General features: G+C 49.2%; 1 protein-coding gene across 4 annotated transcripts in view; it reads right to left on the minus strand.

Annotated features, from left to right (window-relative positions):
• DLGAP2 (DLG associated protein 2) overlaps positions 1-23,971 on the minus strand; it is a 717,919-nt gene extending 693,948 nt beyond the window's left edge. For all 4 annotated transcript variants that reach the window (XM_060291519.1, XM_060291516.1, XM_060291520.1 and 1 more), the window contains exon 1: positions 23,808-23,971. In XM_060291519.1, the coding sequence (XP_060147502.1) occupies positions 23,808-23,825 (18 nt within the window). In that variant the 5' untranslated portion in view covers positions 23,826-23,971. The remainder of the gene's footprint in view (positions 1-23,807) is intronic.
• Between the last annotated feature and the right edge of the window lie 99 nt (positions 23,972-24,070).

Here is a 24,070-nt window from a genome sequence, read left to right on the forward strand (position 1 = left end):
CGAAGAGCAGCCCCCACTCGCCGCAACTAGAGAAAGCCCGCACGCAGCAACAAAGACCCAACGCAGCCAAAAATGAATAAAATAAATTTATAAAAAAATAAAACAAAATCTCCACATCTGCAGGGAGCAATAAGGCAAAGTGCAGTAAAGTGAGGCCTGCCTGGACTCAAACTTTATTAAATACTTTCTAAATGCAACTCAAACTTTCCAATAAAGCTTGCCAAATTATATTAGTAATTACCACAGCTTTATTGAATCTGTTCTGGTTACTGGGAAATTTTTTTTCTTTCTGAATCTTCACTTCACTTTGAATAGGTTAAATTACCAAGTACCTGGATCTATACGTGAATTTTAGTACAATTAAAAGTAAAGTTCTGTGGCCAGAATTTGCAGTGGAGGCATTTTTGGCTCAGTCACGCCTCCATCTACGAGGGAATCTCTTAAGTTTTGAGCCCTGGGCTCAGATGCTTAGAGGCAACCCAGCTCCTTTACATACCGTAACTGCAGGGCCCTATTTTATGGTACATGTGACGCAGGACAGGGATGTGTGGCATTATAGAACTAACTGGCCCACAACATGCGGATGAGTTTTATGACCTCACGATAGAACAGCCTGAACTCGGGAGTGACGCCCAGGCCTAACAGCCCTTGAGGACTCACAGTTGCTTCCTAGTTGTTATTCTCTCAGAAGACTTGTTAATGGGTTTTAGAAGAAACCCACAGTTCTTTTTTTACATCTTTTTTGGAGTATAATTGCTTTACAATGGTGTGTTAGTTTCTGCTTTATAACAAAGTGAATCACTTATACATATACATATGTTCCCATATCTCTTCCCTCTTGCGTCTCCCTCCCTCCCACCCTCCCTATCCCACCCCTCCAGGCGGTCACAAAGCACCGAGCTGATCTCCCTGTGCTATGCGGCTGCTTCCCACTAGCTATCTACCTTACGTTTGCTAGTGTATATATGTTCTTTTTTAAACACCACAGTGACAAAAGTATATAATAAGCGTTCGGATAAGTTATGATCTCATTTCTTCTCCCAGATGGAGTAACTCATAGGAAATAAGGAAATTGCTGAGTAAGGGTTTAAAAAGCCTTGTGATAGAAGTCATTCTCTAAAGAGGAACTAAAATAAAACTGCTGTCCCCACACTCCCCGCCCTGCGGTAGGGAGGAGTCTTTGCCGGTGCTCTGATGCCATGCCCGGGACCCTCCTGTCGAAGGGAAGCCATGAGTGGCAGCCGCTGGCCCAGTTCAGTGGACTGGGAACTCTGTGTAGACAGGATGCCATGCTTCCTGGAGAATGGATCATAACTCAGTAGCACACCAACATATTTAAACCCTAACACAGATTGGGAAGCTGTAAGACACAGACATCCTATGGGAGCGAACGAGCTCTCCAATGAGAAGCCAGGAGCACGGCCAGATATGGGGCTCCCTGTACCCCAAGACCCTTGATTTACTTACAACCCTGTCACTTTCTGCTCCATCCTTGGTGTTGTTTTAAATTAGGAAATTATCAGCTAAGGTTCAAAACCACAATTAGGAAGGATCTCTGTTTCCGTTTCCCTGATTTTTCTCACCCTTTTCCAGTTCAGCTATAGGTACTGAGTTCCTCACGTCTTCCGGGTGCACAAGGCACCCTGTCAGCACCCGCATGTCCACACCCTTGGAGAAGAGTACGCCAAGCTCCCCGCCAGGCAGGCTCACCTCCTCTTAACCAGCATCGTCGCCGGATGGGGTCTGACCAGACACCATCTGTGCATCTCCAAATCGCCTTTGCCACCCACTGTGCATTTATTTCCATAACTGTAACTGTCACTCCTTATCTCTCCTTCTTCCCAGATCCTTTCAGACAACGTCTCCTAGGAACGGTCTTGAGAGTGGGGACCCCGGCCTAACACGACCCCACTTCAACGTGCCACGTACATGCCTTTCCCTTTGGACGTTCCTCCTGGAATATGATGATAGCACAGTCAAGAGGGCCAATCACAGCCCCTCAGATTCCGGCAACTCAATAATTCCTGAGCAGAGGGCTCTTTATCTCAATGAGCAAAAAGTGTTACTTGAAAATGGTATCACTGCACTTTCCTTAAATAGAGACATCTCCCTAAAAATTAGGTTTCTCAGAGAAATACAGTAATAGCACGCAAAGGCAGGGGCTTGTTAGCCCCAGAGCTCAGGGTGGTGGGGCCGTTATCCCAGCCGCATCACTCCTCCTCCCTCCCAGGGATAAAATCCAGAGCTGATTTCCCTACTGTTCCTTCTCCCCTTATCCCCACGCTCCCCAAAACCCCAGATTTCCTGATTCCTGATTCCCTAAACTAGCGGTCTTCAGGATTTGGCACAAGCACCCCTTAGAAAATTTTTGAAGAACTAGTAGAGCATTGCAAACGGTTAAATTCCTAGGATAGTGTAATGACTGCCATTCAATGAAACTGTTACCCCGTTCTTTTCGACGTATCCAGTAGACTCGCAATGACCATATCCATTCGGTGGCCACCATCCTCCGAGCTCTCTGCTGTGACCAAGCAGACGGACCCCACGGAGGGACAGTTCTGCTGCAGCAGGCAAGGAGTGACCCTGAGCTGTCTCTTTTCAAAACACATGAACCAGGCCGTTAGAAATTTCACACCGTTACTTTAACTCCTTCAACTCCTAATTCCACTCCATTTACCCCAAAGGATTTCATCCTAAAGTAATATATTTTACGCTTGAAAGTTTTTATTCATCATCACTTCATTCTCCCCTGCAACAAAGATATGTATGTGAGTTAAAACAAGACACCCTGTGACCATGAGGTTCCAAGTGTTTCACACAGATACTGCAAATTCCTATTCATAATTTTAAACCTAAAAAGGAAACTTTTACCACTTCATGACAGAGCTCTTTTTTTTAATGTTTCCTCGACTAAATATGACTTCTTGCTGGACTGAAACCGGGTCCAGCACCATTTCTATTCTCTATTTTGGTTGCCAAGATGTAAGCATGAGAAGCCTTTTCCACACAGAGGCTCCAGCCACTGATTCCTGCAAAGTTCTATAGCAAAACGCACAGCGATCTTCCATCCAAAACCACTCTTAATGATCCACCGGACGACAGTCTGAGAGGTCCTCCTCTGGTTTGGCGGAAGAGGAAGGACTCAGGACCACCTGACCTGCACCAGGACGTGTCCCCCAGTCCCTATAGAGTCATCTCTCTCCCCTCCCACCAGCATCCCAAGTGGCCCCCAGAGACGGGCGCCCTCTCTCCCCACAGGTCTTTGCAGGGGCCAGGGCAGTGGCTCTAGAGGACAGAGGTGGGACAAGAACACTGCGAGTGGGGCCTCTTGATCTCAGGACGAGTTTTAGGGAAAAAGGGAATTTAGGTCATATTGTGTGTTTCACTGTGTTCTGTCTGTAATGCCGGGTCCATGCAGACGTCTAACACACACACGTTCACACATGGGAGGGAGACTGTCCACCACAGTCACTGAGATGCCTGACTCAAGAATCCAAGTGGCATCTGCTCGCCAAGGGAAACATCACGGGGGTTCCCGCCCATCTGTCTGCCATCGAGCTCTGATTCTCCAGCATCGGCATGTCTACCTGTGAAATGCGAAAACACACAGACCTTTTAGGAACAGTGCTTCCGAGAGAGAGGAAAAACGATAACACTGAATTTCAGGCCAATGTCATTTAAATAATGCTGGAGAATCCTATTACTTTTCAAACTTTTAAAATAAAATAGTGGTTTACATCATATTCAAGGTGCCCAAGTACCCAATTAATTACCTCCTCTTCCTTCTGAGACCCCCTTACGTGACGGCCAAGGACTCTAAGGAGAAGCAAATCTATAAACACGAAAGAAGCAGGTGCTGGAGAATCTGAGGGACTTGCTGAGTGGGCAGAGAAGAGGACTGAAGATGCAGAGCCAAAGAGGTGACAGAACAGGAGGGAGCGAGGATGCAAGCCCGGCCACCCTGCGGAGGCCCTGGGACCCCAGACGGGTCACTGGCGCAGAGAGAGAGACATGGTAAACGTCAGCGACTGTATCGTCCTCATATCCCTTCATACAAAATGCCCGCCGGCTTGCCCCGCCCACTCGTAAAATCGGAACTTCTTCGCTTCAAAACCAGAATTGATTTGCTCTACATGAAGACCTGAATTCTGGGACTTAGAGCTTCTCCAGCACCTCGGCCAGCTTTCTGCCCAACCGTCCTGAAGAGAAGCCCACTTGGCGACAAGTCCCACCTGCAAACACAGAGCCGGAGCCACAGTGACAGAATAGGCGAAAGGGACATTGCAAGGAATAGAGTGAAAAAAAGCAAATTAGTCTCCACAGAGACATCTGAGAAGATATTGGACCATGAAAAAAAGAAATAGCACAAAAAGAAGTCTTAGAAACTGAAAATAAAATTGAGATTAAAATTCTGATGGAAGTGTTAGAAGGCAATGTTGAGAAAATTTGCCAGAAAGTACTACAAAAATATAAAAGAGACTCAAAAGTATATAATGGAAAAGACATAGGACACTGAATCAATGTGAGGAAGGTCCTGCATACAAAGAAGAGTTTCAGAAAGAAAAGAGAAAAGAGAAGAAAATAAAAGAAAGGAAAAAATAAACAACAGAAAAAACAGATGGTAAGAGATTATCAAGGAAATACTAGATGAGAGTTTACAAAAGCCAAAGTCACATAATTCAAGACCAAAAGCATCCACGTAGCCCAGCATTTTGACTGAAAGGGGGGAAAACCTACACCCATGTATATCTTCATGAATCTTTAGAACACAAAGATAAAAAGAGAAAACTAAAACTGTCCAGAGAGGAGAAGTCAGTTATAGCAAAGGAACAAGAATTGGACGTTCCACACTAAATTACAATAAACAAAGGAAAAATGCCTTCAAAATTCTTAGACAAAATTATTTTGACCCTGGAATTCTATACCCAGACAAACTTTCACATATATGAGGGCAGCATTTCAGACAGGCAAGTTCAGAAAATTTATCTTCTACTCTTATTTTCTCAGGAAATCAACAAAAGGAGGGTAAAAATCGAGGCATAAGACAAGAAATTTAAGGAACTCTAGGTCAAAGCAACTGAGAAATGAGAGTTAAAAGAGAGAGGCTGCACTTCCTGCCCAGAAAGCAGTTCGTTCTGAAAATCAGAACAATTGTTCAGGAAGAAAACCTCCTGCAGGTCAGTCAGTTGATGGGGGGATCAAAAGGGGTGGTTATATCTTAGAAACATACATTATCCCTTGAGCATTTGGAGCAACTTTAAAAGGCAATGAAGAAAGAAAATGCAAGAAAAGAAAACATCATTAGAAACTCCAGGAGCAAGAAGCTGTCTATTTCTCAAAAAGAAAACAATCAACGTGCACCAGTCGGCAGAGCCGTGGAAAATACCAGCGGTCGGAGGACAGCGCAAACACATACGTCTATTTTGTGTCTTCAGCCTATAGAAAAAACAAGAAAATGAACTACAATTTCTAAACAGAACGTAACTGGACTCAACCTTGACAAATGCTGGCTGGTGAAATGAAATGAGAAAGTAGGTAAATTGAGAGTTGCTAATGTCTCCACATCACAGAATGGGTGTCAAGTGACACCACCAGAGCCCCTGGAATAAGAAAGAAGGTGGGGATTATCCATTAAATGTAAGGAGTCAGCAAAGAGAAGAAACTAAAAGGAGTAACTTGATTATAGGGAGAGAAGGGGAAGACGTGGTAAATAGCGAATAACACCTAGAGTAGATTAACTAGGAGACATGGAAATCATCTGTGAAGGCACGAAAACACAGAAACAGTAAAAAGTGAGTTACACGGTGAAATTTCTGTCTGATACTATAATGATGGATACATGTCATTACACATTTGTCCAAACCCACAGAATGTCCAACCCCAGGAGCGAACCATGGACTCTGGGTGATAGTGACGTGTCAGTGCAGGTTCATCAGTTGTGCACAGCCAGTGGGGGTGTTAATGATGGCGGGGACCGTGCATGGCGGGGCAAGTGGTATACAGGAAATCTCTGCGCCTTCCTCTCGATGTTTCTGGGAACCAAAAACTGCTCTTAAAAAATAAAGTGTACTTAAAAACAAAAAACATCTAGTTACACCTGATTCCCCTGGGGCTTGGGCTGAAAGAGGTAGGTAAGACCCTACTGCTTTTGATTATAATCCTTCTGTTCTGCTAGCCCATACTTAAGTATGTGCAAGTGTTACTTTAAGACATATGGAAAGATATAGATTGAAATTAAATAGTTTTAAAATCTTTATTATATAACAAACCTGAGAAGCAAGAATAAGGAGACGGAGCTGAGCTTTTCCTCCTAAAGGAAATTCTTCATTATCGTTTCAAAGCTTATACAGAAAGGAAAAACGTAGCCCCGAGTTTTTATTTGAAGGAAATACTAAGAAGGCTTCCAATACAGGCAACACCTGGTTAGATCATCCTGCCTTCTCTCCTCTCCCAGCACCCACCAGCCTCGGGCCAGAGCCACCCATTCACCCTGAACCGGCTTCGAAGACTCGGGCACTCACAGCTCCGACCTCTGGGCCCCTCATCTTTAGAGCAGATTGATGACAGAGAAACGGCCTGTGCTTTGCTTTTCTTGTGGGGTCCTGTCTGGTTGTGGTATCAGGGTGATGCTGCCGGCCTCAGAAGATGAGTTTGGAAGTGTTCCCACTACCTGCATTTTTTTGGAAGGTTTTAAGAAGACCTGGTTTAGTTTTTCTTTGAATATATGGAAGAATTCAGCCATGAAGCCATCTGCTCCTGGGCTTTTCTTTGCTGGTAGGTTTTTGATTTTTGATTCAATCTCCTTATTGTTAATGGTCTATCAGGCTATTTCTTCTTGATTCAGTCCTGATAGATTGTATGTTTCTAAGAATTTATCCATTTTTTCTAGGTCATCCAACTTTTTGGCATAGAATTGTTTTAAAAAAATCCCTAACGGTCCTCTTATGTCTAGGCATCCGTCGTACCGTCTCCTCTTTCATTTCTGCTTTTACCTACTTGAGTCTCCCCTCTTTTACCTGCTGGTCTAGCTAAGGGCTTGTCAAAAGCAGCACCACCATCTTGGCGGCACCGTGGACTCAGTCCCCATGGCACCTGCCCCACTGGCTCAGGAGAGGACCAAGAACCCACACCATCTCTACACTGAGGTCTGAAAATAACGATCACAGTGTAAGTAACCTGGATAGAGTCTTGATGAACAATTAAACCTAAAGAACTACAGAGGAAGAGAAATTGATGTTTAACCTGAATAACCAGAATTATCTATTCCAATTCCATCCACTTAAGAGTGTGAAACCAGAGCCAGGTGAGGCCGATGAGGCTGTGCTCACATAATCTCGGCTGATTAGGGGAAAGGGCAACACTAAAACGAGGGAGGGGCTGGTAGGTATATTAGCCGTCAGCAGACATGTGCTAGTAAATAAGCTCTACGTGGAAAGCGCAAGTCAACGTAACCATCATGCAGAAGAGGTGACTGATTTCAGCGCTTGGAAGACACCCAGCCGTCTTCAGTCCAGAGCCTCCAACCCCTCCACCCCCCCCCCACGCCACACCCCGGATCCGAGAGCCGGCCCGTGGAAGCACGTGGATGCGCCAGCCGAGAGCAGCAGGCCTGTGCTGAGGTGTGGCTGAGGATGCACTTGGGAAAGAGCAGACCCCACACAGCCCTGCAGGAGCCAGACCCGCCATGAGGTCAACCAGGAGAGCTAAGACAGCCCCGCCACGCTGTCCACTCGCTGTCTCCCTGATGGGCGTGAGGAAGTTAGGCTCATCCCACACCCAGCATCACACACCCCACAAAACCATCAAGATCAAAACCTGGAAGCACGTTTTTCGGAAGTTCCAAGTTAAACCTATGAACTTCAGATGCATCAGAGGACAAGCTGTTCTGTTATTTCTAATTTAACATAAATACAGATAGCTTTTTTTATCAATAAAAATAAAAGATGTTCTAATCAAAAAAATCATAGAGAATGTTAGATTTTAAAAAGCCAGGTGCCGAGAAGCGAGGCAGCCGTCGGTGGGGAGCCTGGCCGAAGGAAGGGCCCGCATGTCAGTCCTGGCCCCCTGCCACCCTGGCCTGCTACACCCCAGGCCTCAGTAACCTCAATGTCACTTTGATCTTCACAGCTCCATGTGAGGTGAGAAATTATCTACATCCCCACTTCACTGATAAGTTACTGAAGCCCAGAGAGGCTAATGTCACGGTCAAGTGCACTCAGCCAGCTCTGGTCCTCACTCCCCGCCACCGCTTCAGGTGGTCACCGCTCCATGGTGACAACAGCAGAGCTGTAGGGTGCAGCCTCGAGGAAGCCTGGTGCACTGGTCCTGCTGGCCTAAAGCACAGAGAACAGATTCAGCCTCTGACCACACAGTGAACTCGACGCAGAGCCCCGGGGAGCTGCACACAGCTTCCCACCAGCCTCGGCACCGTCTAGATTCTGTGAAAAACATGAATCCAAAACGGGGAAATCAAAGACACACAGTCTTAACTCAAAGACATCTGATCTGAGATGCAGCAGTGCATGACTGTAAACGCCCCCGGCCGGGGGGCCACTCCACCCAGTGACTCAGCATCGAGCAGCACGGGTGCTGAAGGAGGTGCGTCCAAGCTAGTCACGGGCATCGTTCTTAGGAATCTTAGGAATCTGCCAGAATATCCCATCAGCCAGTAAAACACGGTGAGACAACTTTCAGAACATCATGCCTAAGACCCAGTGTGAAGTAAATCTCATGTAACTGCACCATTGCCAATACATAAAGGAAACTATTCTTCTAAAGAAAGCTCCTAGTGGGGTGTTTCCTAGTATATTTTTGTAAATCCAGCCAATCATTAGATGACAACTGGTTTTCTGGATTCAGGTATCTTATATAAGATGCCTTCTGAATGTTATGAGATGAAGAACTAACTACAAAAGGAAACCAAAAGGTAAAGAAATGGTCAGAGTTGAGGGAAGGAAGCATTTATAGGCGTCAGTTCCAAGAAGAAAGGGGTTTTGGAGTTAGACTGGAAAGAGGAACGGGCACAGACCAAGAAAGAAAAATAACACAAGAAACAGGCTGATAACGAATTCTCCAGGTGTGTGGAATGGCATGTGCAAAGGACCAGTGGCCGGCGACAGTAAGACAACAACAGGGAATTTGAGCAGCACTTTGGGGCAAACGTTCCATAAAGGCTCACGATGGAAATCCTCGGAAAGGGGACATTTTGCAGAAAGCCTTGAGAGCCAGAAAGGAGAAATCTGGATTTGACAAAAGGCAACAGAAAACAGCATGCAAAGAAGTGACATGATAAAAATGGCTTTAGAAAGATTATCCCAGCAGCTGTGTGTAGGATGGTTTCAAGCTGAGAGAGACTGGAGGCGGGTGGGGGGGGGGAGTTCTGTAAGAACGTTCTCCTAATTCAAGTGCAGTGTGGCGAGGGTGCGGCCAGGCACAGCGCCCGGGGGACAGGAACAAGGAATTCTGGGCCCGTCCTCAGTTTCCCCATCTGTGAAATGTGAGGCTTCACCAGAGGACATGTCAACTGGAGCAGTTTTTGGCCAACAATTTTCTGTTGTCCACGATCCAAGATGTCCAGGGGGGCTGGATGTGACTGGATTCAGGGAGAAGGGAAAAAGTAAATTCCAACCTGCACGTCTAAACAGCAAGGCCTGGTTTGGCAAGTTAAAGTTCATGCATCTTTTTACTGTCTTAAAATTCTCTTAAATACATGAAACTGCATTCGTTCTAACTGAAAACAGACCAGAGACCTCTCCCAAGCAGGAGGTTAATGGTCTCCAACCCCAGGGGCTGGAACTGCACCTCCACTGGCTCAGGCCAGAAGCCTTGGTTAATCCTTGACGCTCCCTACACCCCTCTCCTCAGGCCTGGAAGACTCCCAACTCTGCTCCTGATTCCTGTTTATTCTTCCCAGAACCAGAAATGCCACTTCTGCCCCCAGGCTCCAGGCTCCTGGCCATGGGTCAGAGGACGAGTATCTGCGCATAGCTGTCCTCAAAGCTGAATCAGAATCGTTAGCATGAAAACACTTTTAGTATATGATTGCTGTATATTTATTTAATATTTATCTCTCTCCACAGACTCTTATCCAGCATCGTCCTCGTTTATTTACTAAAATATACATAATGGCGAGCGCAGTTTTGGCACCTTGGGAGTTTACAAGAAAACACATCGAATGAATGAATTATTCATCAGTAATAAACACTAAATTAATGTCCTCGTTTGTATCCACCAGATAAGCACCCTAAAGTTATTTTCCAAAGGATATATGATCAGCAAGTTTCTAGAAATTCACCCAGTTACCCAGATGATTACGAATTGCTGGGGTTACTTACCAGATGATTAAAAACATGTATCCTGGAGGGGACGGTGGGCACCCTTTCAATCCCCTCTGCTCTGAGCACTAATGATTCCTCCGAGGGGATGGAGGACGCTAACTGCACCCTTTCTAACCAGTCTCACCCCCTGCCCCAAAAGGCGCGGGCGCTCAGGACGGATGGGATGTGGGGAAGCCGCGCCCCCCCGGTCTTCGTAGCTCTCGGGTCACCACCCTACTGGCCGTGCGGGTCCCTGACTTTTCAACCAGGGCTCTGTCCCTTCCTTCAAGGTTCAGCGAGGCCTGTCGGCGCAAAATCCAAGGAGCGCCGCTCAGTGGAATCGGGAAGATGAGCTGCAGCTGGATATGACGCAATGATGCAACCACAGACGCCCTGCGGGTCGCCGTGAGCGCAGAGGGTCTGGAAGCATGGGGGCGTCTCCCCCAGCGGCTGTGGTGCTGGCTCAGAAACATGGAGGGACGCCCCTCGTGCCCCACCAGGACCACCCCTGGCGCCCCACAGGACCACCCCTGGCGCCCCCGCAGGACCACCCCTCACGCCCCCCCCAGGACCACCCCTCGCACGCCCCCCAGGACCACCCCTCGCGCCCCCACCCAGGACCACCCCTCGTGCCCCCTCCAGGACCACCCCTCACACCCCCACCCAGGACCACCCCTCGCGCCCCCCCAGGACCACCCCTCGTGCCCCCGCAGGACCAACCCTCGCGGCCCCCCAGGACCACCCCTCGCGCCCCCCCCAGGACCACCCCTCGCGTCCCCCCAGGACCACCCCTCGCGCCCCCCCCAGGACCACTCCTCCCGCAGGAGTAACCGAAGCCAGCTCCCCCCTCCCACTCGGGAGCGGAGTCTCCCCCACGGGGAGGACGTGGCTGAGCAGGCAGGGTCCACATCCTTCAAACAGCACGTGGAGGACACGTGGTGCTGCTTCCGTGAATCTCTGGGTCTCGAACGCCCACCTCCTCGCAGTTACACAGACCGGCCGTCACCCCTCACTTGCTGTAGACCCCAAAACACACCCTGCGTTCTCTACACAACATTTTTTTAAAGACGTCAAGCAAAATAATGAGTCTTTACCTCGTTCTATTATCTTGGATCATGAGAGGACACACAAGCCTGTTTACGAAGCAGATACATCTCCACCTGGTGCGCTGGTAAACTCTTTACATCTACAACATTGGAGCGGAGGAATAACGAACTCAGAGAAGCTTCTGAGCTGGTGAACGGCTCGCCCTCCGGTTACGTCCTCCCTCTTCACTCTCTTTCCGGGTTCATTTACTGCCCGGGCACCTCCCACCTCCCCCGGCGGCCTCCCCGGGGACTTCTGACTCCCTGAGAATCTGTCCGTGATTTCCAAACACCTTTAGCGACACCTGGTATCTTAACAGAAACTCTAGACTCTTCTGTCCTAGAAGGAGATGTCATCCAGGCCTACTTAGGATTAAGCAGACTTCGTTCCTCCTAGGGATCAAATGCCCCCGACTCTTGACAATGCTGAATTATAAAACAAATCGTGGCTGCCTTAGCCCAGAAGTAACACTAAAGAAAAATGACAGGATTACAAACGTGCCCGTTGTCTCTCTTCCTCAGAAGGTGCATGTGTAAAGTTCAGGTTCTGGAGGCGAAGGAGGGATCCCGCCAGAGTAGCCACTGTCCTCGCTTCCCCAGGAATGACAAGGTCCGAGGCTATGCGGCTCCTGACGGCCTAAACCTTACGCCTGTGCCCCTCACTGCAAAGGCTTCCCAACTATTCAGGCCTCTGTTCTCACGTTTGCAAGAGAGAGATGATAATACTTGACCCAAATAAGGCAAAAGACGCTCTTCTCTGTACTCTGTGTGTTCTTTCAAGGTGGGGTTTAGGAGCAAACACTGGGTTCACCTGAGCTCCATGCCACAAAAATCAAGGGATGACCCTATCCTGGGCTAAGAGAATGCTATTTCTTAAGAAAAAAATAATAACATTAAGCTTGAAAAAAATAAGATGAAGCAGAAATTCAACACTTACTGTAAGAATGAAGAAAGGGAAAGGAATCCCAGAAAAAGCCTTATTTTTTTTATTTTTTGGTATGCGGGCCTCTCACTGTCGTGGCCTCTCCCGTTGCGGAGCACAGGCTCCGGACGCGCAGGCTCAGCAGCCATGGCTCACGGGCCCAGCCGCTCTGCGGCATGTGGGATCTTCCCGGACCAGGGCACGAACCTGTGTCCCCTGCATCGGCAGGCGGACTCTCAACCACTGCGCCACCAGGGAAGCCCAAGCCTTATGTTTTTTAACATTATGATTCATCTCATTTAAAGTCTTCAGAAGAGCCAAGAATAAGAACCAGTAGGAAGAACAGAGGAGGAGAGGAAAGTGACCCTCCTCATGGATCATCAGGGCCGTGTCAGAAGCAACGCACCCACCTCAGGCAATTATGCCCCAATGGAAGAGGCCGGCCAGCGCACGAGGAACGAGGACCTTCTCGGTGACAGGCTGTCATGAGAGCGCATGGCTGGTGACACCTGTTTGCTGATGGGACAGGAAGCAGAAATTTCACCTTCCCAAAACCCCAAACAGCACAGGCCTGGAGACAGATATTTTGGAATAGAGCTATTTTCGATCTGGACACTTTTCAGACACTAAATTTAGCCAGCTTCAATTCTTTTTAAAAATGCTATCCCATTAAACCTTTGAAACAGGAAATCTACACTTATTATAAAGTTGGAACACAAGGTTCTCTGGTCAGCAAGCCCAGGAGGGACTGGGCGCCCAGCAACAAAATGCCACTGCAGGCGCATCTGGGAAGATTGAAGATGCAAACAGACAGAGGCCTTGAAAATCCAACACTGAAAATGTGTGGTATTTTTTAAATAATAACCCACTTGATAAGTTTTTTAAAAAGTGATGTTTTCACTTGCCTTTTTGTTACCATTCACTAGTGGTTCTCATTCTCAAATGCTTACCGACCCCTTCACCAATTTCTTGTTTTTTTCCCCATCCACTTTTATGCACACTTGAAAAACCTTTGCATATAAAGGAATTAGCCTGTTTTTCAGGATGAGAAGGACCGCGCTCCAGGCTCACCATGCAGCCTTACTTGGGTGGGCAAAGAGAAGCTCCCACGAGCTCTGGTCGAATCTACTGACCCTTTCCTTTGCTGCTCTTTGCTTGTTTTCCTTTGTTGCCCTTACAAAGCCCTACCTGTGGCACAGTCGGCTGCCCTTTTCCCTGTACTTGGCGAGGTGGCAGCAAAATGAGCCTCGTATTCAACACTGGCAGGAGGCTCTGGTCACCAGCAGGTTCAAGGTTCATGGAATGTTCATACCCACTGTATGGGGGTGTCACCACAGAAATCCCTGGAATCTACAATCATGACCTCATTTGGAAAACAGGTCTTTTTCACCTGTGATGAAATTAAGAACTTTGACATGAGGAAAAAATCCTGGATTATCTGAGTGGGCCCTGGGTCCAATGACTAGTATCCTTAGGAGAGAGATTCGAGGTGGACAGAACGGGAGACACAGACGCAGAGGAGATGGCCCGTGAAGACAGGGCAGAGATGGGAGTGATGGGACCACAAGCCAAGGGAGCCAGGTCAGGCACCAGAAGCTGGAAGAGGCAGGAAGGATCTTTTCCTGGGCCCTCTGGAGGGAACGCAGCTCTGGAATGCCTTGATTTTGGGCTTCTCTTGTTTCCTGTAGTTTTAAGCCCCTGAGTTTGTGGTAATTTGTTATAGCAGCCCTAATACACTAGATACATCCATTAACCCAGTAATTCTATTTCTAGGAATTTACTAGAGAAAAGTTACACTTTCAGAAAACATCAAAAAAGACATTAATCACAGCTCGGTTCTTTGTGACCACCTAGAGGGGTGGGATAGGGAGGGTGGGAGGGAGGGAGACGCAAGAGGGAAGAGATATGGGAACATATGTATATGTATAAGTGATTCACTTTGTTATAAAGCAGAAACTAACACACCATTGTAAAGCAATTATACTCCAATAAAGATGTTACAAAAATAATAATAATAATCACAGATTAATGGCCAAAAATTTTTGCAAGCAACTTAAACATTCAGCAATAGGGGAATGGCTGAATAACACTGCATACTGGAATATTATACTTCAATTAAAATCAAACTGTCAAAGAATATTTTGAAAATTTGGGCAAGTTCTCAGAAAAGAATATAAAGTGAAAAAAAAAAAAAAAAAAAACCCAGGACAGTTCCCAGTTTGGGTTTAAAGAATAAGAAGACACAACTGGTCATGGAATTATTGGTCCTTCTAGGTCATGGAATTATTGGTGACTTCCAAGTCATTAATTTGTGCTTCTCTATAATTTCTAAATATTTAGCAGATTAGATGACCAGAAAAAAAAGAAAAGAAAAATGTATGAAAGCAGCCCAAGCAGCCCCCAATTCACCACAGCTATGACAGAACAAAATATATCACAGGAGAGAAGAGTCTCCAAAAGTGGAATAAATATAACAAAGAGAAGATCTGGTAGCCAAGGAAATGCGTTACCGAGTCTGACAGTAAAGCACTGACCTCCGGGTTTTGCCTATTTTTGTTTCCCAGAAAAACACTGAATGCTTTCCAAAGCCTATCCTAACCCTAGAACAGAGAAAACCTGTAAAGGATGCGACGGCGGCTCAGACGCAGAGCCAAGGAATGGGCTGTGCGCATTGCCCACAATTAATAACCTGAGTCGTCTCTGGGGACACTGCTAGATGTCTGACACCGTGGACCTTGATTTTACCCAATGTCCCTATGTGGGTGTCTCTTTTAAATACATAAGCATGTTGTAGCATGACACGAGATACTACATCTCACCTTCCTCCCAGTTTGGACTCCAGTGCTCTACTGGGGAAAGGCCAGGCAAGGGTTTCCCCTTTGGGTCACGGGATAAGACTGCATATGTCTGCCTGGCCCACTGCCACCCCCAACCCCGGTGCCCCGCACGCCTGAGGCTGAAACGGAGCAGCCCCGGGATGCTTCACCTCTCAGAGCAAGGCAGGGACGAAGCGCTGAGGGATGGCCGGGGGACGCTTCCACACCCCTGCCGTGGGGCTCCTACCTTCCTGAAGCTTCTTCAGCCTCCCCTCAGCCGAGAGCTCGTCCAGGTCCTGCCAGTGGGGTCCGTCGTGCTAAAGTTAGCGGGACTTTGTTTCTGTGACTTGAGAACCCTGACACGTGAATTCCATCAGACGGTGGCCGTATTGACAACTGATCAAAGGTGGACTAGTTACAGCGGGTCTAGTGGGTCAGCAGAAGGTGTTTCTCTGTCCTATTCGCTTTACAACAGCTCTGCAATCCTTTACTGCACAGATGCATAAAGATTCCTTTAAGACATTATTAGATTACAGAAGTGTTATGTTGTGCCCCAGGCAATTTATAAATTCACAATAGCCGTGTAATAGACACTATGGGTAGATACCCAGACAGCCATCCCCCTCCTGATTTCTAAGGTAAATCAGCTTTTCCCCAGGGGTCACCCTCGTCTGCATGGCCTCAGGGGCACCAGGCACAGCCTGAGGGGCGGCTTAAGATGAACCTAAACCCAGACAATGATCCCATTCTTCTCGCCGTAACGGTGAGGCATGACGGGATAGGAGGTAAAGACTTCTGGAGATGTTCTAGGGAAGGTCTCTTCACTCCATAAATGAAACAAGGGAGGCTTCCCAAAACAGTCAGCTGATCACAAACCCTTTCCTCTTCTTTCCCGCCTCCCTTGAGGTGCGTATAGCACATGACAGAGGCCAAGGAAACAGGAGCAGAAGTGGTGCATGTGCTCCCAGGCCACGCCCACGTGGTCCCCCAGCTCTTCCCTCTACTGATTGGATGAGGATGATGGTGGCAGAGCCACCAGACAGAAAGAGCCTGGTTACAGGGTGACCATTTGGGGGACCAAGAAAACCTGTCCTGACTTGACGTGAGAAGCCAACTTGTGCCACGTTACCCCACAAGTGCTTCCGAGGGTCTTTGATACAGCAACTATCGGACCCCACAGAGGGACGCGCCCTCGACCTATGGGGAGCGCAGGCACGGGCCGTGCGAGGGCCCCAATGCCAAGCCTCCCAGGCCAGCTGCTCAGGGAACGGCACGGAGGGAGCAGCAAGGTTGGGCCTCAAGAGGGGACTCAGTCACGCGGGCGGCAGGTGTTGGGTGGTGCTGGGTGGCGCAGACTGCTCTGGGACGAGGCCTGGATCCCGAGCAAGGTGCTGATGCCACTGGGTGACAACCCCCTCCCCACCCACCCCACCCCCCACCAGCTGCTGGGTCCTTCCAGACTTCCTGCTGTGTCCCCCGCACAGCAGCTTCAGGGAAGAGACAAGGGTGCTGTGCGTGCTGTTTGGTAACCTGGTTCCTTCACCTAATGGGATACGGACACCCCTCTGTAGTATTAAACATTTAATCTTCATCTTTTTAATGGCTGTGTATTTTTTTACGATGCTATATCATAATGAATTTATCCAATCTCCAGTTATTGCTATTTTCCAATATTTTACTGTGGAACAAAACTGGAGTGAACATCTGTTTAGCTGATTTCCTGTAAATTCATGATTATTCCCTTAGGATACGTTCCCAGAAGTGAAATTGCTGGGACTAGTTATATGCAAAAGAAGATTTTTTTTTTTTTTTAATGGAGTGCCTGCTGTGACTTTTAATAAAATACCACTGGAGAAACAAGCAAGTGGATGAATTGAAGACTAAGAATTACTGTTTGGTTGCTTTAAAGAGCTGCATAACCCATCTCTCACAACAAAAATCAAACTTTGAACCTAACCATAGTAATAATCTAGACGATTATGTTGTAGACGCGGGAATGCTATACAACGGTCACAGTGGAAGCTTGACGGTACAACATTCGACTGTTGATGAAAACGTCTAAATTATCTATAATATGGATTCATGATTAAGTTTTTAATAGAATCAGAAAACAGATATTCAGAAATGTATTTAGAAACTCTCAAAATATTACAAAGAATGTCAGAAAATGGAAATTATTTTTAAACAGCCAAAAGTTTCATAAAACAAGCAAATCCATTGACGTGCGTGTGAGGTGTCCTGTCTTGGTGAGACTCATGCAACTTGGAGAAGCAAGAGGTAAAGCCCGCCCGTAACTGAGGAACCTTTCTCGAGTGTGCGAAGGGTCCGCTGCTTATGGATCTACGTATCCATTCGAACATGTATTGAGTGATACGATCTAAAATGCTATGGTGGGAATTGTGAGGTTGCCAAATCTGTCCGTTCCCTGTTTCTCCTGGCAGGAGGAGGAACAAGGTCTCCCCAGGAATGTCCCTAAGGCCCAGGGACCCCAGTGGATGAGCAGTGGCATCCAGGGTCTGGGAACACGCAGTTCGAGGTCTGAGAGGATAAATAGGAGGAAAATGGAGAAAAGAAAAACCAGTGCTGGTGAGGGAGAGTCTTCCCCACCAAGCAAGGGCAGTGGTGAGTCTGGTAAACACCACGGGGAACAGTGTGCCCTTCACGCGCCTGTCCATTCACAGCAGCACACAGGCAGGCCCGGGGCTGAGAAGGGCAGGCTGTCCTCCTGAAGGGCAAGACAAGCCGGGGACTCCCCTTGGGGCGCGTGAGGGTCACCCCCATCGCAAGCGCACAGGGAAGGCACTGGGCCTTCCGATGGCATCAGGAGGAGCTGCTGAAATAGCTCCTGCGCCCCAGGGGGCTGGAGCTCTGCTCCCCGCCAGGCGGGGTGGATGGCGTGGAAGCGGGGACAGCAGCGACGATGCGTCTGCTCCAGGGGCCTTGTCTTAGGCTGAGACACTTGATTTACATGAAAGCACAGTGGGAAATAAGATACATGTGACCTGAGAGATCTGAGTTTTCCCCGAGACACACAACTCGATCCCACATATAAATGCTAAACTGAAGTAGACCAGGGGGAGATCCAGAGCTCAGAGCCCGTCTCCCGAATCCCCAGTTTCCCATCTGGTCACGGAGGGAACGCAGAAATACGAGGAAAAGGTCACTGCACCTCTTACGGGTTGCCTGCGTATGTTTTGCTTTCCTCCAAAGGCTACTGTAATCATGAAAAACACTTCTGTGTTTGTATAACTGATGTATATGATCTAACCCAACCCCTCTATACAAAGTCAACCACGAGAGCAGCTTTCACGATTCAGCACTTGGGAAAATCTTTTCTTCACTGTAAAGCGTGTTTGCGACGTCCACCCCACAAGGGAACCAAGCGAGGGCCTGTGTCTTCTGGTCTGTTGAGTTGGCTTCCAGGAAACTCCGACTCAAAATTGAGGCCCAGGGCTTCCCTGGTGGCACAGTGGTTGAGAGTCCGCCTGCCAATGCAGGGGACGCGGGTTCGTGCCCCGGTCCGGGAAGATCCCACATGCCGCAGAGCGGCTGGGCCCGTGAGCCATGGCCGCTGAGCCTGCGCGTCCGGAGCCTGTGCTCCGCAACGGGAGAGGCCACAACAGTGAGAGGCCCGCGTACCGCAAAAAAAAAAAAAAAAAAATTGAGGCCCAGAGGACTATGTTAACCCTTGTGGTTACCACACTTGTTTGCTCTAATTGCCTGTTTCTACTTTATTTCATTTCTTGGACCTTGTCCTTTTGTCAGTGAGTCAAAAAACTTTTTGGAAAGAGGTGGCAAAACAGATATAAAAGAAAGTAAAAGAAGACTGGAAATAGTAAATACCTAAGTGTTATGGGGATTTGGAGAGTGGCTTCATTACGTCCAATGCAGGATGGCCCAAACTGGGCCCCAATTTCATTTCTTCATGATCAACATAGTGGACACATGTTGGGCATTTACTATGTATGCTGTTCTAACTGCCTTACTCTCATCAATTCATTTAATCCTCGTGACAACACTACCCTGTTAATATTGGATCCGTCCCTCCTTTAGTGATGAAGGCCAAAAATATAATGAGGGCAAATAAACGGCCGGTGCCACGCAGCCCCCCAGGCTGCCTGACTCCAGAACCCTCACCCTCACTCCTAATCACTACCTACGTGGCCAGTATAAAAAGCTGCTGGCTGGCATCATACAACACTAGTAGGACACATTTCCATTAGGCACAAGAGGATGATTTTACGTTGCTTGGCCTAAGACGTGTACTCCGTGGGTGCTAGGAGATCATTTCAATATTTTTTTCTTTTGTGCAGAGTACGGCACATGTTTTTAAAGATAACGACCACTTAGGTTTACAAAGTTACTTTTTAACAAATTTTGCTACAATTTTATGCAAGGGCTGGTTTCAAGTACTTATTCCTTTTTAACAAAAATTACTTTTTTTTTTCCTGTGGATACACACAAAAAGGCATACCAGACAAGTGTCACCGGATGATGGATAAATGTCACCCCGCAATGAGAGCTTTAAAGAGGAAATTTTTCGGGAAACTAAAAACCTTTACATCCCGTTGGGTGGTCAGGACAGAAACCCACGGCAATGACAGTTTCAAGCCCTACCTGACGCTGGACCTCAGTGACGTCGTAGGACCAAGTGCGTCCGTCCATGGCCCTGCTGTCCACCCGTGGCCCGGCCCTGCCATCCTGGGTACTGGCTTCCCAGGATGGACAGGCCACCCCGCCCCAGGCTGCATGTGAGGGACCTACATCCTTTTAGATTTACCTCCTAAAGCTCTCCATTCTCGGCTGAGAGGAAACGCTGTGCTCTTCCCGGAGGGGTGATGGGGTCCTGACCTCCTTACGCAGCCAGGAGCCCGCCCCCAAACAGCCACACCCTAGAAGTGGGCTAGGCAGTCTCTCCGAAGAGAGCAGCGTGCAGGTATCCTGCAGGGCCAGGCAGCGTAGACCACAGAAGCCGTCTGCAGTCAGCCTGGTAAGTTCAGCTCCTTGGAGACCCCCCAAGACAGACGATGGTGCAAGAGCAAAGGTCAGGAGAAACTAACCGGGGACATTTCCCAGGAGATGCGTTCTCTCAAGACGAGCCGCAACTGAAGCTCCTTGCGGGAATGTCGGAACCTCCAGAAATGGGAGGCGCCCTTCCGGACTGAGGGTGAGGGCCCTCAAGGGCCCCGGAGCTAATGCCTGACGAGGCTTTTCACAGCGGGTGCGGCCAGGGCAGAGGCCCCGCCGAGAAAGGGACAACTGATCTTACATGCAGACGCCACTGCCTTGGCCCAGGAGGTTAACACCGGCTCCAAACCCGCTGTTTGTCACCGGTGTTAAGCCCTGGAAAGGAAGGGTGCTGTAAAGGTAAAGGCTCTCCTAACGGCAGATGCAGGATTTAGGGGGGAATCTGCACCCCCCAACCATACCCGTCGACGCCAAAGCCCACATGCTTAGCTCCCCGTAAACGAGAGTGTCTGCCATGAATAAACTGGAAGCTACCGTGCTCAGTCTTTCTGACACACATGCCCAGAAGACAACGACACCTACTTTAAAAGCTGGCGATCTGCTGGAAATATGGTTCCATGATAAAAACAACTTGTATGTAAAGCTGTGGTTGATCAGAATGATTTTTAACTGCAGAGAATGCTTTGCCCGCTAACTTCCTGTTGGGTGGCCCATAATTCTTTTATAACCAACATGCTGCCAATGTTTTAAATATGACTCCCATCTGGCCAAAATGATGAATCATAGTTATTTTTATTGTATCCAGTGAATGACCATGGCATATCCACTCCAAGGGTCAATAAATAATACATTTAATTAATTTCCCTTTAAAATCTATGATCAAAGTGTATATTACTCAACTCCTTGAGTGACTGAGAAATCATGAAGTTTTTCCTCAAATATAAAAGAATTACAGCATTTCTTCAGTTTCATCATGTAGGCACACGATGGAAGACACTCTGCTAAAAACACAGATAACAAATCCTCTAACAAGCTTTAAAATGTTAGAATTTAGTTTCAGAATTGGTTGGATTCTGGGTATCCGAAATCTAACGTGATTTAAATTGTGCAAAGTGCTTTTTCACTTTTAGTATTTAATGTGAAATTTCCACCAATTTCAAAAATGAAGTAGACAAAAATAGGAGAAGCAATAGACTGCCATAGGAGGACACATTTATGTCACTGGGGAGAAATCATGCAAAGCAATCTGAATTCTATAGAAATAAGATATATTGTTATTAATTCGCCTACAACACAAGAAACCTAAGGCACAAACACATTGGTGAATAAGCACACGTTTACTTCTATCTCCAGCCACTTTGGATAGTTATACTGTAAGTGGAAGGAAAGGGAATAAATGATTACCAACATGGAAAGTCAAATAGGACAGAATGCATATAGAAAACATCTTTGTGGTGAGAAAACTTAAATTCCTTCAACACTTTGGATTATTTATGTAGAATTCATTTTGCGCTTTAACCTAAAATGTAATCTGCAGATATGACATGATAGATCGCTAGGGTAAGTCATCCAATGCTTATCGATTTCTTAACCAAGAACAGAGGAAATTAGGGACAGGAGGGCACGAGGGGGCAGGAGGGGCTCGCAGACACAAAGCAGGCCTCCCTTGATGGGGGATCACAGAGGAGAAACCCCCCCATTGATGGAACTCCTGACCTGGGACGGGACTCGAGAGTGCTGGTGGGAAGGGGCTGCGAGCTTCAGGACAGGACTATTTCTTTTTACTGTTTTCATTCACTGGGTCCATACCTCTCCCAGCCCAGATGTGCCTGAGCAGAGAGTGTTCCCCACAGCCTGCTGGTCCTGCTTCCAGATGTGGGGTATAAAATATTCTAATTTGTTCCCTTCCAAGCAATGAGAAAGTCACACCATCTAAAAGGAAGTGGTACACACACTCTACAATTACTATCAGAGCTAAATCTGTGAGTCACCCAGCCACCTGCACAAGACAATTTGGCTACTGGAAAATCCTGATTAATGACATTTTTTTTTAAACACCAGAGTAACAGCTTGACCTGCCAAGAATTACCATTTTTTTCATAATTTCACCATTTTTTGCCTTGGTTACCTATTACCTTTTGCGGAGAGTGTAAAGGAAGTAAAATGAAAATGGTGTTGTAACGCACATTAACCTCAAATCCAAATGTTGTTCCTTCCAAGGTGTCGGGGGAGGGGAGATGGCTCTGTGGTGTCGGCTTTGAAACAGAGAAAGAGTCCTTTTGGACGAGGCTGTGGGCTCTCTCAGGCCATGCTGAGATGCCAGGGGGGTTTCTAATAACTAATACAATCGATTCTCATCTGCAAGCAGGAGTCCTCCTTAAGTCATAGATCACCAGGCCCGCGAGTTCCAATCAGACACACTGTCCAAGAGGACACACGAGCTGGTTACCGTGAGCAAAGCCCCAAGACCCCCGGCGCTGAGGCCCCTGGGGAAAGTCCTAGGCTGAAGTCCTCCTCAGATGGCAGAATAAGCAGGTGCGCTTTACATTTCCGGCTCCAAAACCACCCACAGCCCGTGCTGGCAGAATTAATCACAGGAAGGACTCGCTGCCGATCGCTTAATTTTGATCGATCCGAGCCAGCCGCGCCGGCAAGTCCCGAATTCCGAATCCGGAGCCCGGCCGAGTCGCCATTCACCGGGGAAGCGACACCCAGGCGGCCGGACCACGTTCCGGCGAAGCGCGGACGCCGGAGAAGCAGCTCCCGAGTTTCCGACGCAGGTCGCCCCCCGGAGCTGGTTCTCGCCGCTCTCCGCCGGCGAACCCGCGGGCCCCCACCCCACCCCCGACTCTTCGCCCAGCCCCCGCCGGGTCCCGTCCACTCTGCTCCGCGTCTCTCGGCGCCGCACGCGGGAGCCGGGGGCCGGGCGCCGGGCACCCGGCTGGCCCGCCAGGCGGCCCCCGGTGCCTGCCGCTCCCGCCCCTCGCCGCCCAGGCTGTAATAATGACAGCCTCCTTATTTCTCCTGCTACCGTTAGCGAGCGAGCCCAGAACGGCAACAGCCGCTGCCGGGGGAGGCTTGGTTACAGAATCCTGCGCCGGGTAGCGGCTCGCTTAGCAACCGCCCCGAAAAAGCCCCCGCGCTCCGCTCCCACTCGTAGAGCCGGAGGCCGCCCTCCCGACGCGCTCCTCCAGCCACCCCCGGGCGCCGCGCCCCGGCGCCAGTGACCCCTCCCGCCACCCGGCCGCGCGCCCCCTGCGCCCCCCGCGCGGAGCCCGGGCTCCCTGCGCCTTCCACGCGTTCCCAGGGGCGGTCGGCGTCCTGCGCCGGGCGGGGGGAGGGGGCGCAGTTTGCTTCCTGCCGCCCCCATCCCCTCGCGGTGCCCAGCCGGAGCCCGGCGCGCAGCCCCTCGCCGGCCGGCGCTTCCTCCCGGGTCTCCGCGGGTCCCCCAGCTTGCCGGGCCGAGCGGAGAATGTCACCCCTCCGCGACGCCCCGCTCTGCGCCCGCTCCCGCGCGCCCTGCAGCTCAGGGTGAGGGGACCCAGTACACAGGCTGCCCCGGGGTCCCCGCCCCTCACCCAGCCGCCCTCGCGGGGCCCCAGCGGTCCGTCCCGCCGGGCAGCCTTCTCCCCCGCAACCCCCGACGGTTCTCGCGCCCCTAGCCCAGTCCCCGCGCGGCTCCGGTCCCGGTGGCTCGCACCTTCCTCAGCGTAGACATCCTCGGGTGCTCCAGTTCAGCAGGTGAGGGGCGACATGGCCCGTCCGCCCGTCAGTTCGCCAGCCCGCGCGTCCCCTCCACTGCCGCCGCTCCAACCCGCTGGAGCCCAGCGCACGGTCGGTCCTCACGGCCGGCGCCTGCGCACTGGGCGCCCGGGGGAGGCACCGGCGCACGGGGGGGCGGCCGGCGCGCGGCAGCATCTGGAGAGGGGCCGGGCCCGCGCCTGGGGGAGCGCCAGGCCTCTG

This window comes from Globicephala melas, chromosome 21, assembly GCF_963455315.2.
Source record: "Globicephala melas chromosome 21, mGloMel1.2, whole genome shotgun sequence".
NCBI lineage: Eukaryota > Metazoa > Chordata > Mammalia > Artiodactyla > Delphinidae > Globicephala > Globicephala melas.